Here is a 12,979-nt window from a genome sequence, read left to right on the forward strand (position 1 = left end):
TCATAATGGATTAACTAATCAATTCGTTTTTATCAATTTAACAATAATGTGTACATTTGTCAAATGTTGCAAATAGCTGAAAAATAAATATCACAAATTCCTGCTTTCAAATAGTTAGTTATGTCCCACAGGCATTGAGCCAGGCACTAAAGCAAATTGGAATTGGGAAAGAGACGTCTGTCAAAAGTGTTTCATTAATCAACTACCCACTGCGAACTCTTGAATAGCCTTTATTTAAATCAGTAGGTGATAAAAAAAGAAATGCAGAGTCATCGCCCCTCTCCATTCATTTGACCGATCCGAGACAGGACGTGACACTTCTGTAAACAGTTTGGAGGCGGGGCCTGAGGAAAATGCAAGTGCGCATGCTATTGCTCTATGTGCCCAGATCAGCAGATGATCTTGGCACTCTTTGTACATACAGTCAGGTCATTTTGGCTTCATGCGCCGAAAAGAAGCTTGAATAGGAATGAACGGGCCCGCCCCCAACACTGTATCCAGTTCTCTTCATACATCCATGGTTACAAGAAAAAGAAAAGTATGAAAGCCTGAGATTTGTGAAGCTGACATTTGTCAGCATGTTGATGGATGAACAACTGGAACCTTTTATTATTATCATTTATTCAATTTTGAATCAATACAAATGTTTTAGTTAGAAATGTGTGTGACGCTCTAAATCAGTCGCCACCTGGATTCAATTCAAGCAAGAATTCAAGAATGCTGCTTTGGGGACAGTCTACAGGGACTTGGGAACTGGAGAGTCCCTGGTTCAAGTCCCAGGACGGACCGAGGACTGTTGCTTTGGGATGTGTTAGTTCATTCGGATCCTCTAGGCTTGGCAGAACATCACCAGGGATGTTTGTATTGGCTACACAATAATATATAGGATTCCTGCTTAACCTTTGCAGAGTCTTTCTACTCAACTACCTCAAATCTGAGGTTTATTTATTAATGGGTGAGATGCTCTTCGTGCCATTTCTCTTTATGGGCCTTTTTAAAGACTTTTTGTGTTTGGACCCGTGTCAGAGCAGCTGTCCATTCCAGAGATGTGAGTGTTGGTTACCGTTAAACGGGCTCAGCTCAGCACCAGCCAGCCAGCTCTGGTGAGTCAAACCAGAACCACTGCTGCCTGCTCCCCCCCCCCCCCCCCCTTAGCAGAGGCCAGCTCTCTGGCAGGCCTCTGTGGTTGGCATTCAAGCAGCAACAGAACCCTCTTCCTTTCTCTCCTTCTTTCTTTCATGTCCTCTGCCCATCTATTTATCTCCTCCCCCGGCCAATAGGCGTCTCGTGCCTGCTACTTTTACCCATCAACCACAAAACCACAAGGCACATCTTCAATGGATCCACTGGCACCGTGCCAGCCAGCCCACTCTCTCCGGGGAGGGTTTTTGTGGTTTTGTTCAAGCCACGGAGAAGAGATTCAGAAAAAGGATATAATATAGTTACTGTGTCTTTTTAACCAGTACAGTGTAGATACATTAAATGAAAACAAATGATTTTTTTAATGACCTTGTTTTCAGTCATTTAAAAAATACTAATCGAGGCCACAGGCTACTGACAGCGACAAGAACCTTTACCTATATAGTACTTTAATGACCACCGATTAATTGATTTGTGCAGAAATGGTCAGTCGTTAAAACCGAATTAAATGTTACACTTTTATTTTATGTATCTACTTATCAAAACTACCATCCTTGTGTTTTGGACTGTTGGTATTATACTTTTATTTTATTTTCAATTTAGTTTACGGAACACGTCAACTAAACACGTTCCGTTGAGACTGTTCCACTGATCACTGCCCAGAGTGGCAAAGTGAGATGGCCCCTATTGGGATTGAGGCTACACATTATAATGGCTGTGATTAAGCTGTGTTCATGTGGTGACAGAGAGTGAAAGCTGGTACCTGTGATGTTGAGGGTGGAGGGGGACAGGGCCACCGGGTCCTTCAGGGAGTTGAGAGGAGCGCCGTCCTGCAGCCAGATGACCCTGACGGGGTCTGGGGGGCCGTGGGCCACGCAGCTCAGGCTGAGGGACACGTTGGCCACCATGGACGTGTGCTGGGGCTCCACCGAGAAGTGAGGAAGACCTAAGAGAGAAGAGGAAATACTTTATTAATCCAACAAGGGGAAATTGAGTTTAACTCTGTTCTTATACATTTACAGTTGAAATACACACATGCAGACGGGACTTTTACACACTAGGCCAAACGTACACACAACTGCATGCAATAATGGAGGTGTCAAAGAAGCCATTGTTCTGCACCCTGGAGCAGAAGGTGGTTTGGTGTCTTGCTCAATGACACCTTAACAGGACTCAGGTATCAAATGGCACGTCTCATTTTGGCAGTCCACCATTTTTTGGTCCGTTTAAGGGATTGAACCAGTGAACAACCAAAAACCAATTGGTAACTCAAGACACTACTGACTGAGCTACTGCCGCCCCCATTAGCTTAATCAGGGTATTTTTATTAATACAATTGTAGCACTTGTTATTTTTTTGTTGCTCTCTTTTTGTACATCAGAGAGCTGGAGATGAACTCACCCTCCAGCTGGATGCTCCCCTCCTCGGACATGGTCTGGTGGCTTTCTGACCGAACAGCACATCGATATGCCCCCATGTCTTGAAGCTGGACTTTCTGAATACTGTTGTGTGCAATAAAGACATGATAGGTTTAGAAACGTCAAGTAATGACAAAGAAAACTGTTAATACTGGGTGATAGGACTTCCGGTGGCGCGATCGTGAGGATGGCAGCATAACAAATTAGCTCCCGACTGGACTACCAAATACCCCCCTATAATTTAGGAGATTTACTTTGAAAGTGTTCATCAACACATAATAATGTCAGGGGGGGAGAAAATAACCTTGGAATGGCCTTAAGAAGCAACAAGAAGGACACAGACATTAACCAGAAGATGGAGGAAGCTACGAGGAAAATTGAAGCTACTTCGCAGCGACTCGAAGAAGCCGAGCGGCGCAACGGAGAGGTGGAAACGTATGATTTGGAAGCAAACGAGGTTATAACCCAGCTGCAGGAGACCCAGCTCCAACTCAAATCAAAACTCACCTAACTTGAAGGACACTCGCGTCGCAATAACATTCGGATCTATGGTATCAAGGAAGGAGCGGAACGGACCTCAATGGTTCTTTTTGTGGAGAATCTTATCAAAACTGTACTGAGCGAGAGTACCGGCCTGAACGACCTGGGTATCGAGCGTGAAACTAAAAAGATTACATGTGAATTGGAGGGGATACAAAAAGCATTTGAGACATTTTATCAGGCCCTGTACACTCAGTCCACACCATTTGATGAATATAAGGTTGAAGAGTTTCTGAGCTGGTTGGACCTGCCCTCCCTGGGGAAAATGCACAATGACAAATTGATAAAATAAATAACATCATGTACATCTCCAGGTCCAGATGGATTTCCAGGAGAGTGGTATAAATCACTAAGAGAGCATTTAATACCAATACTTCATAAAAGCTTTAATTACACTCTGAATGAGGGAGTGCTCCCTCCTTCCTGGAGGGAGGCCACCATTTCAGTCATTCCTAAAGAGGGTAAGGACTTGAAAGAATGTGGGTCATATAGACCCATTAGTGTACTAAATCAGGATTATAAAATATATGCAGCTATTTTAACTAAAAGAATGGAGGAAGTGATGCCCCTATTGATTGATGAGGACCAGTGTGGATTTATTCAATGTAGGCAGACCCAGGATAATATAAGGAGGACTCTCCATACCATTGACTATATACAAACAGAAAAACTCAGTGCCATCCTCCTCAGTATGGGTGCAGAAAAGGCCTTTGATTCAGTGGGGTGGGGTTTTCTCTATAAAGTTATGGAAACATTTGGATTTTATGAGAAGTTCATTATGAGCATTAAAACATGATATACATCCCCTATGGCTAGAATCAAGGTAAACGGAAGTCTGTCTAGAACCATTCACCTGCAGCATGGCTCTCGCCAGGGCTGCCCAGCCAGTCCAGGGCTCTTTAATCTATTTATCGAACCGCTTGCCCAGGCAATAAGGCAAGATACAGACCTGGAAGGCGTCATAATGGGAGATACAGAGTACCAAATATGTCTTTATGCGGACGTTGTCCTGGTCAGTCTAAAGAACCCGGATTCAGGACTCCCAAGGTTAATGGATATGTTTGTCAGGTTATTCTCTTAACGTTGATAAAACTCAAGCTCTAGTGTTCAACTTTATCCCGACGTTGGATCTAAAAAATAAATACAAGTATAATTGGGACTCCAAATCCATTAAATACTTAGGTGTAAAATGAACAAAAGACATGTCTCTGATGTACTCTGATAACTATGAACCTATAGATTCACAGATAAAAGACGATCTAGATAGATGGGCCTCTTTGCCCCTGGATCTTGGAAACAGAATTATGTCAGTAAAAACAAATATATTACCCAGACTTCTTTACTTGTTATGTCATTACCCATTCATATTCCGGATACTACATTTAGAGAATGTGATATCACGATTCATATGGAACGGCAAACCCCCTCGGGTGAGATACAAAACTCTACAGCTGCCAAAGCAAAGCGGAGGGATGGGCTTACCCAACCTTAAAGATTATTATCTAGCAGGACAGATAAGGCCACTGATGCTCTGGTGTAATAAAGAATATTTAGCAAAATGGAAACACATGGAGCTGTCGATGCTAGACAGGCCCTTACAGAGTTTGCTAGGATGCCCACTAGCTGCTAAACAATATGAAATCCTGAGTCGGTGGGTTCGGTTTTCTATGGAGATCTGGTCCGGCCTAGTGAAACAACTCAATATTAAAAAAGAAATACAAATCTTAATGTGGCCGACTCACGACCCAAATTTCAAACCAGCTGTTAATGACACGAGGTTCATTCAATGGATGAGGCAAGGAATTACAGCACTTTGTGTGTTGGTTGATAATCAAGAATTTATTAATTTTAAAACGATGTCAGAAAGATATGGCCTTGCCCAGCAGGGTTTCTCTATAGATACCTCCAAATTCGACACTATTTTGATAAGAACATCAAAGGATACATGCCAGGTAATGTATCGGGCATCACTCAAATGTTTATTAGGGCTTATAATGCAAAATTATCCAGAAAGATCGTAGGTGAGCTATACAAATGCATAGTTGAACTGAGAGGCCACTCAACAAATGACATAAAGGTAAAGTGGGAAAGGGAACTGGGAATTGTCCTTGCCCCTGAGGAATGGACAAATATAATCAAAACACAAATCACTACAGCAGCCTCACACTGTGGAGGGACTTTTCTTGGAGAAACTGTGTTAGATTTTGTACAACTCCAAAGCAAAAGTCCAGACAGACTGGATCACAACCCACATGCTAGAGAGGATGTGGCCACTGTGAGGCGGGGCATACACACATATTCTGGGGCTGCCAGGTTCTTAAACCCTTCTGGGAAGGTGTCCATAGTATCATCAGAGAAGTTCTATGTTATGATATAAACTTCACCCGTCTTTCCTTTTACTTGGGGAATATGGACTCTGAGCTACCAACAATTGACCAATATCTTTTTTAAATCTTAATGGCAGCAAGTAAAAAGGCCATAACAAGGCGATGGCTCTGTCAGGAACCTCCCACCATCGCTCAATGGGTAGCCATCATTAAAAACATTCACAGTATGGAACACATGACTTTCAGCCTAAGACTAGAAAGAGACAAAGGTGAAGCCCTCTGGGAAAAATGGGACACATACCTAACTCAAAGAGGTGATAACCTGTCTTGCACGTGATGTTTTTTTGTTTAAGTAAACAATGATTGTTACAATTGTACTTCGTGATGGCCTCCTCGTGACCCCTTAGTTATAGCCGTGTTTCTTATTTATTTTATTCTTTCAGTTTTATTTTGAACTGTCTTTGTTGTGTGTATTTGTGTTATCTGTTCCCTCAAGCTTAAGGGTTGCATACAAGGTATTGTATGCAAAATCTACCACTGTCCCGAAGTATACTTTTATCTGATGTACTTGCTACAATACTGTCTGTGTTTTTGTTCCCTGTAAAACCTGAAAATAAAAATTAAGTTACAAAAGAATACTGGGTGATAGAAGCAGAAACATCTACAGACCATGATTACTTTCTTTGCAAATTTGGCCATCCAATCATACCAGGATTAAAGACATGAAGGCACGTAGGCTATTGCGTGGGGTTAATCATTTCTTTCGATTTAAAAGTGCTCCATAGTGTCAGGATGGTGGTGAAATAATCCAGCAACAGTACTGGTTAAGCTTGTTGAAACGGTAAGATCGAGGAACAGAAAGTAAATACAAGCGTAGCAGATGCATGACTGACATTTTTAGGCCAGGTGTGGCTGCCTCACAACAGAGGCACCATTATCTTTGAATCTCATGGCCTGATGAGGAAAGCAGAAGGAGACGGAGGATTGAAACCAGCCTGAGGTCCCTTTACGAGTGTCATCCCTTTGTCTCACTCATCAATACTCTCTAATAAAGTACTAGCCGGTGTAGCAGAAAGAACCGCTGCCTACCTGAGCGTGCTCATGATGGTCCAGCTGTTGCTGCCGGTGTGGACCTGGATCTGGTTGGTGTCGGCGTACGGAAGCAGCACCCCGTCTCTCAGCCAGAGCACATCTGGGGGGTCCTCTTCCTCGCTCCCCGTGCCCTTCAGGGTGCACTGCATGGTAACAGGCTTGCCCAGCGACGAGATGACAGTATTGGGACTCCGCTCAAATTCCAGATCTTTGATTGAGAGAAGGAGGAATCAGGTTAGGGGTTAGTTAACGTCTTAAAGACCTGGCACATTTACAATATCGTACCAATGCCTCACTTTAGAATTCCTGTTAGTCTTTCTAAAGGTTTCTAAGGGTCATGGTGCTTCACATAGAAATGACCCTGGGATCACAACTTCCCCTAGCTTAAGGTGCCATATTCAAACTCTGTAGTTTTATCCTCAATCCAAAGATCTTCAGAATATAGTGACAGAAAACACAGAAAAGCAGCACATTTTGACATTCGGGAGGCTCAAAGCAGCTAGTCTTTGGTTTGAGGAACATCATTAACACTTCAAATTCATAGGCTTTAATGCACAATAGCAGCGTCGTGTTACCAATGGAAATCTGAAGTCTTAGGCTCTTCCAACAATGTAATTTTTAATATACTCAACATGACACAAAATATAAGGAGTGCAGGTAGAAATAAGATAGAATATGTCAAATAGAATAGGATGAAACACACAATTGCTAACTTAAATTCCTGTTGACCTCTCAATTAATCATCTTCACTTGACGTCTGATAAATGTCAATCTATGTTGGCTAGACTCTGCCTCGGCAGTGCAATCATAACAACAGGTGAGTTTCTACACCGGCACACTGAGCCGAGTTATCTCGTGTCCCTCACTGATGGGATGGGGGAGGGGGGGGGGCTGACCTGAGCAGGACAGAGCTGATAGCGGGACAAAGGCTCCTTGTTACTCAGACTGCACAGAGCTCAGGACAAACACCAGTCAGCAGAGACGAGCCTGCAGGTCTGCCACTACATTAATGCATATCCTGTACTTACTTTAAACTTACTTTTGTACTTATTTTAAAATATTTTTTATAATTGTTCCTTTATTTTCTCCTGTTTTACAACCTTAGTTCTCTTACAACGTTGATGTAGACAGCAAAGCCAACTCCTTGTATGTGTCAACCTTCTTGATAATAAACCTGATTCTGCTTCTATGAATCTGTCATCCTAAATGACACGAAACACAATCGAGATGTATTTCTGAGGCATGCAGTGCTTGTCAAAGATAAAAGAAAGCGTACAGCCTTGCATTCAAACACAAATTTGGCACAGACACATACATAGATCTCTCCTGCTGGAATATGTCTTCTACATCATCAGATACAAATGTTACGCAACCGTAAAGCATTTCAAAACTCTCCTTAACTACTCCTTGTCTTGATAGTATGGACAAGGAAATAGAATGAGGAAACTCGGCCTGCGTTCTTGAGTTTCACGGACAAAAATAAATCACTCGGGTTCCACGGAGCGATGCCTGTAAAGATGTTCTCAAGCTTGTCAACCTGCCCACCTAGTCTGTTTCATGGGCAACCTTCAACCCCTGACCCCCCCACTGTGACCCCTGTGGAGTCCACTGCAAGACACATGTAAACACACATCATTCAGCCCCTAGAAAACACACACATGTCATGTAAAAAGCACACTTTGGTGGCACATTCTCATATGTAGAACTAGCCCTTGATTCTTGCATGTGAACCACACACACACACACACACACACACACACACACACACACACACACACACACACACACACACACACACACACACACACACACACACACACACACACACACACACACACACACACACACACACACACACACACACAGCATTGAAAAGGCTTGTTCTGGGAGTGTGAAATAAATGAGGGGGCCCGCTCTGCCTCCCAGGCGGTGAGGCAGAGACTCAGCGGGCCCCCTCTCTGTCTCTCTGCTCTTTGGCGTTAAAAGTCATTCCTCTCTTTATTTTTAAGCTTGACTGAGCTCTTTCAAGACTCGGCGCAGCCCTGACTTTTTTTTTCTTTTTTCTGTGACATATTGAACAAAAGAAGCCCTACTTTCTGTCTCCGCTCCTAAGTGCGGCATTCATATCATGATACACTGAGAAAACTGAAACATAACTGTATTAGGTTAGGTGAAAGCAATAATATTAAGTTGAACCTCATATTTTGTATTTACACTTAATATTGTTGCTTTCACCCAACACAGTTACGTGTCATTTGTTGACATAAAACATTGAATTAAAGTCAACGGTTTTTCAGTTTAATCTCGAAAGGCTTTTATGAGAATGCAGAGGTAGCGGAGAGAGCAGGCTGTGGTTAAACTGTGTGTGTGTGTGTGTGTGTGTGTGTGTGTGTGTGTGTGTGTGTGTGTGTGTGTGTGTGTGTGTGTGTGTGTGTGTGTGTGTGTGTGTGTGTGGCCTGTCTGCAGTGATTCATTGAACTACTCCCTCTACTGCCTTTTGTCCCCCTGAACTCCCTCCTACTCGCACTCTCTGGTAGGAGATGTTAAATGTCAGTGGACGTGCACATACCAAAAATACCCGAAACAGTCCGAGCATTTATCCTCCCCTCACTCCCTCCTTTATCTCCCTGGCTTTCTAACCCTACGTAATTCAGCCCTTTGCCATTCACCGCCGCGCCTTTTGCCCTTTTCCTCGTTTCGCCTCCTTTTCATGCCATTCTTTGGATTCATCGCTACACATTGTGCCACCACCCCCCCCCCTACAACTCTTGCCCCCTTACCCCATCCATCATTTTGATGCTTTCGTCTGAGTCAGACCGGCACTGACTCACAAACCAAAGCATTGCCCCCCCCCATCCATCCCCTCACCCCTGGGCTACAGCCATCCCGACATCCAAATAGGAGCTGAGACATCGGGAAACGTTCTCAGTTCGAGCCTATCCTTGTAATCTCTGTCCCCTATGCTCATACATCTGCAGAGGGCAGAAGTACAGCTAGCGTGACCATAATGACCAAAACACATGAGCAAACTGGTGGGGGCCCCTCCATGTTACACCCATTGGCTGTAGTTGCTGATGGATAACAGCCAAGTTGATTGATAGAAGGACTTCCCAATGATGGATGCAGACCACACTGATGTTAAATGACCTAGCTTCGGTTAACATTTTGTTTTTTTATTCAAAGACTACTCATAGTTTTTTAAGGCACATATCCAGAATGTTCCAAAACTGCTGCAATTTAACTTGGTTTCTACTTTGGAAACTCTTTTGGGTTTGGTAATGGTAAATGGTCATGGGCTGTATTTATATTGCACTTTATCAATTCTTTACGACACCTCAAACCCTTTACATTCTACAAGTCATCATTTACCCATTCACACCTCATGTATACAGTGCCATTTGCTCAAGTAAGCTAAGGAGGATCATTGTTCATAAAGATACAAATGTCTAGATTAATCAGAAGGCATGTCTTATTATATGATACATTCCTTTAGTGACAAATGTGAGGACCTGGACACTTATTTTTATTTTCTGCATGTACTGCCATCAGAGAAATGTCTTTAAGTCCAGAGACAGATGACACTTCAGCCTCTGTTTGAACAAACAACACAATGAGAAAATAGTGGTAGCAAATGATCTTATGTCAAATCCTGCCAGGGAGAGATGAGGAGTTTTGTTCTGAAACCAGATTTTGAACTGAGCTAAGGATACATCGACTACAGATTGACTGCAGGAGCTGGAGCTGGGATTAAACCCACAACAATAAGATTGAAAGACGACAACGCTACCTAACAGCCACAGTTGTTTGGTGTGAAACAGAATTTGTATGGGTCTAACTTATAACCTGTCATCGTTTCCGGTTTACATGAATGCCTCTGCTTACTGTCTAAACGGGCTGGATGTCATGGGGATCTGAGATTCATTACAAACTGTGAATATCCGACTGACCATTGGGTTTCAAGAATTGTATTTATTTATTCCTAGCTTTTTATCTTGCCTGTGAAGTTTAAATTAAAGAAATGACAACCTCCGTTAGCAGGACTTTTTGTGCTTTGTTTAATTTGATCACTTTTAATGTTACTCATATGTGCTTTAATGTTAGTGCAAACTGTGTTCCATCCTGATGCTTGTTAAAGAAGTCTAAACAGGAGCGACTGGTTTTCACTTCCTATAGAACAATACATCACTTTTCTCTTTATGTTGCTATGCTTGAGTATCTGGTGTTGTGATTCCTTTGCTTCCCAGCAAGATTTATTTTTAGCCTTTGCTCTTTCCCTGCCTGGAATACATCTCTCAAAGATTCCACAGTATTCCGGAAATGCCAAGACTGGTGGGAAAACTTCTCTGGATACCTGGTTTGGACCCAATGAGAAAACATTCAGAAGTGTTCATGCTGCACCTGAGCTCAAACACATGACCCCTCTGCCCTGTGGCTTTTGATGCCAGTCAGGCAGGGAAAACAAAACTCTTTTTTTACACTGAATCAGCAGAACACCACCCTGATTGAGCCAATAAAACTAATCCCTTACTTTGTTTTCCTTCATCACCTTGTTTTTAGAGGCTTAACGAGTGTAATGAATTCCTTCATGTTGGCCAGATGTTGAACCCACTTGCAGCTGTGGTTGCCACCCCAAAGCAAACGCGTTTAATGAGTAAGCAGCAGAAAGGCAGACCGAACTAATTGCCTATTACGATGTTTTCCCTCACGCTAAAGCTGACAAATAACAGTTGTGTTAGTGGGATTGGATTAAAGGCGGCTGCGGATGATCTTACCTGTCAGGGCTCCAGCGGTTACTGGTCTCCAAGCAGAAATACAAAAAAGGACGCTGAGGATGAAAAGTCCCTTAGATCCACTCTTGGTTTTTCCTGACAGGAGATCACCTCTGAAAAGCATGAGAAGAGCAGTCATCTTGGAAACACCACCGGACTCCATCACCGCATCTCCGTAGCGCACAGATCCAGAGATGTGCGCTGAAAAAAAAGTTATATATAATATCCAGCAAACACACCAAAGTGAACCCGTAGATTTCAGTTCCCGTTTGAAGGAGTGTAAAAAATCTCCGAGCTGCTGAAAAGTTTGTTTTCCTCTTAAGCTGATGTTTTGGTTGATCCCAATACAGTCCACCAAACTTTAAAAGCGCACGGCGAAAAAGGCGCACCAAACTTTGAAAGCGCACAACCAAACCAAAGTTTTACGCAGCCTATTAACTTCCAATTCTATTTCCAGCAACACGGATTACTTTCTAAACCTTCCTGTAGTGTGTCGTCCAAAGTCTCTTCTGCCCCACCGGCTCCCTCAGACTCCCTCAGACATTCCCCTGGCTCTTTCTGTTCCCTCTCTCCCCCTTCAGACAGGATTCAAATTCCTCAACTCAAGTTCTTTCCACCCTCCTCCTCCCTCCTCCTCCTGAGTCTCCCTCCTTTTCTCAGAGGATGTGAGAAACCCTGCGGCATGCTGATTGTCTCGCACAATCCCCCATTCGCTTTTTAATTACGCACGGGTCCCCAAGAGGTTGTAAATAGCTCCGTAAATCAGCCCTTCTCCCGCTGGAAACAAAGTAGAAGTGTCAGTCTGTGGCACAGATCAACATCATAATAGATGAGTATTAATGACTCTGTTTACGTGTGAAGCTGTGAGACACAGGGAGTTACTAAGCTGGCATCATTGTCTATGGAAGATTTACCTGCATGGACTTTTTTTAAATAAATGGATCATTGTCAGTATTTGCTGTGTTCTATTTCTGGATATCTTCTGAGATAAGATAAGATATACTTTATTGATCCCAATTTGGGAAAATATTTTGTCACAGCAGCATGTAGAAGATAAGACATTGCACATGAATTAGAAATACATAAAATACAAAAATAAATTTTAAATAAATTAAATACAAATAAAAACAATAAAGATATACATATCAGCAATAAAGATTGCTAATTGCGATACAGTAATTGTACCTGCATGCTTTATTTTGCCTCCTCTTATATTTGTCAGTGGTGGAAAAATGTTCTGATCCTTTACTTAAGTAAAAGTACTAATACTTCAATTTAAAAATACTCCATTACAAGTTAAAGTACTGCTTTAAGAATGGTACCAAGCCAAAAGTATTTAAACACGGTCAGGAAAATGTACTGTACGTATTAGGAGTAAAAGTAGTGATTGCAGAAAGAATATATATATTTAAAATGAAAAGCAGAATATTTTCGCATTTGAAAAGCTGGGACTGTGAAATACTTTTACACAAAGAATGTATTAAACATTTTAGTACAATTGCTGACAATATATTGTTTGTCAAACCTTGTGTTTGTGGTTTACTTAATTAAATACAATGTTGGATGGTTTAATCTATGTCCAAACATTTTTATTTTAAAGGTCCCATGTCATGGCCATTTCCACTGATCATAATTCCATTGTTGAGGTATACTAAAATAGATTTATACTGTGCAATTTTCCAAACTCACATTG

The 12,979-nt window shown here is 42.2% G+C and overlaps 1 protein-coding gene across 1 annotated transcript in view; it reads right to left on the bottom strand.

Moving 5' to 3' along the window:
* The window catches only part of LOC117471082 (tyrosine-protein kinase receptor UFO), a 38,706-nt gene extending 27,257 nt beyond the window's left edge, over positions 1 to 11,449 (bottom strand). The window contains exons 1-4 of the mRNA XM_034115878.1: positions 11,290 to 11,449; positions 6,515 to 6,725; positions 2,542 to 2,642; positions 1,904 to 2,086 (exon numbers count right to left, since the gene is read on the bottom strand). Of these exons, the coding sequence (XP_033971769.1) occupies positions 1,904 to 2,086; positions 2,542 to 2,642; positions 6,515 to 6,725; positions 11,290 to 11,449 (655 nt within the window). The remainder of the gene's footprint in view (positions 1 to 1,903; positions 2,087 to 2,541; positions 2,643 to 6,514; positions 6,726 to 11,289) is intronic.
* Between the last annotated feature and the right edge of the window lie 1,530 nt (positions 11,450 to 12,979).

Source organism: Trematomus bernacchii, unplaced genomic scaffold (assembly GCF_902827165.1).
Source record: "Trematomus bernacchii unplaced genomic scaffold, fTreBer1.1, whole genome shotgun sequence".
Lineage (NCBI taxonomy): Eukaryota > Metazoa > Chordata > Actinopteri > Perciformes > Nototheniidae > Trematomus > Trematomus bernacchii.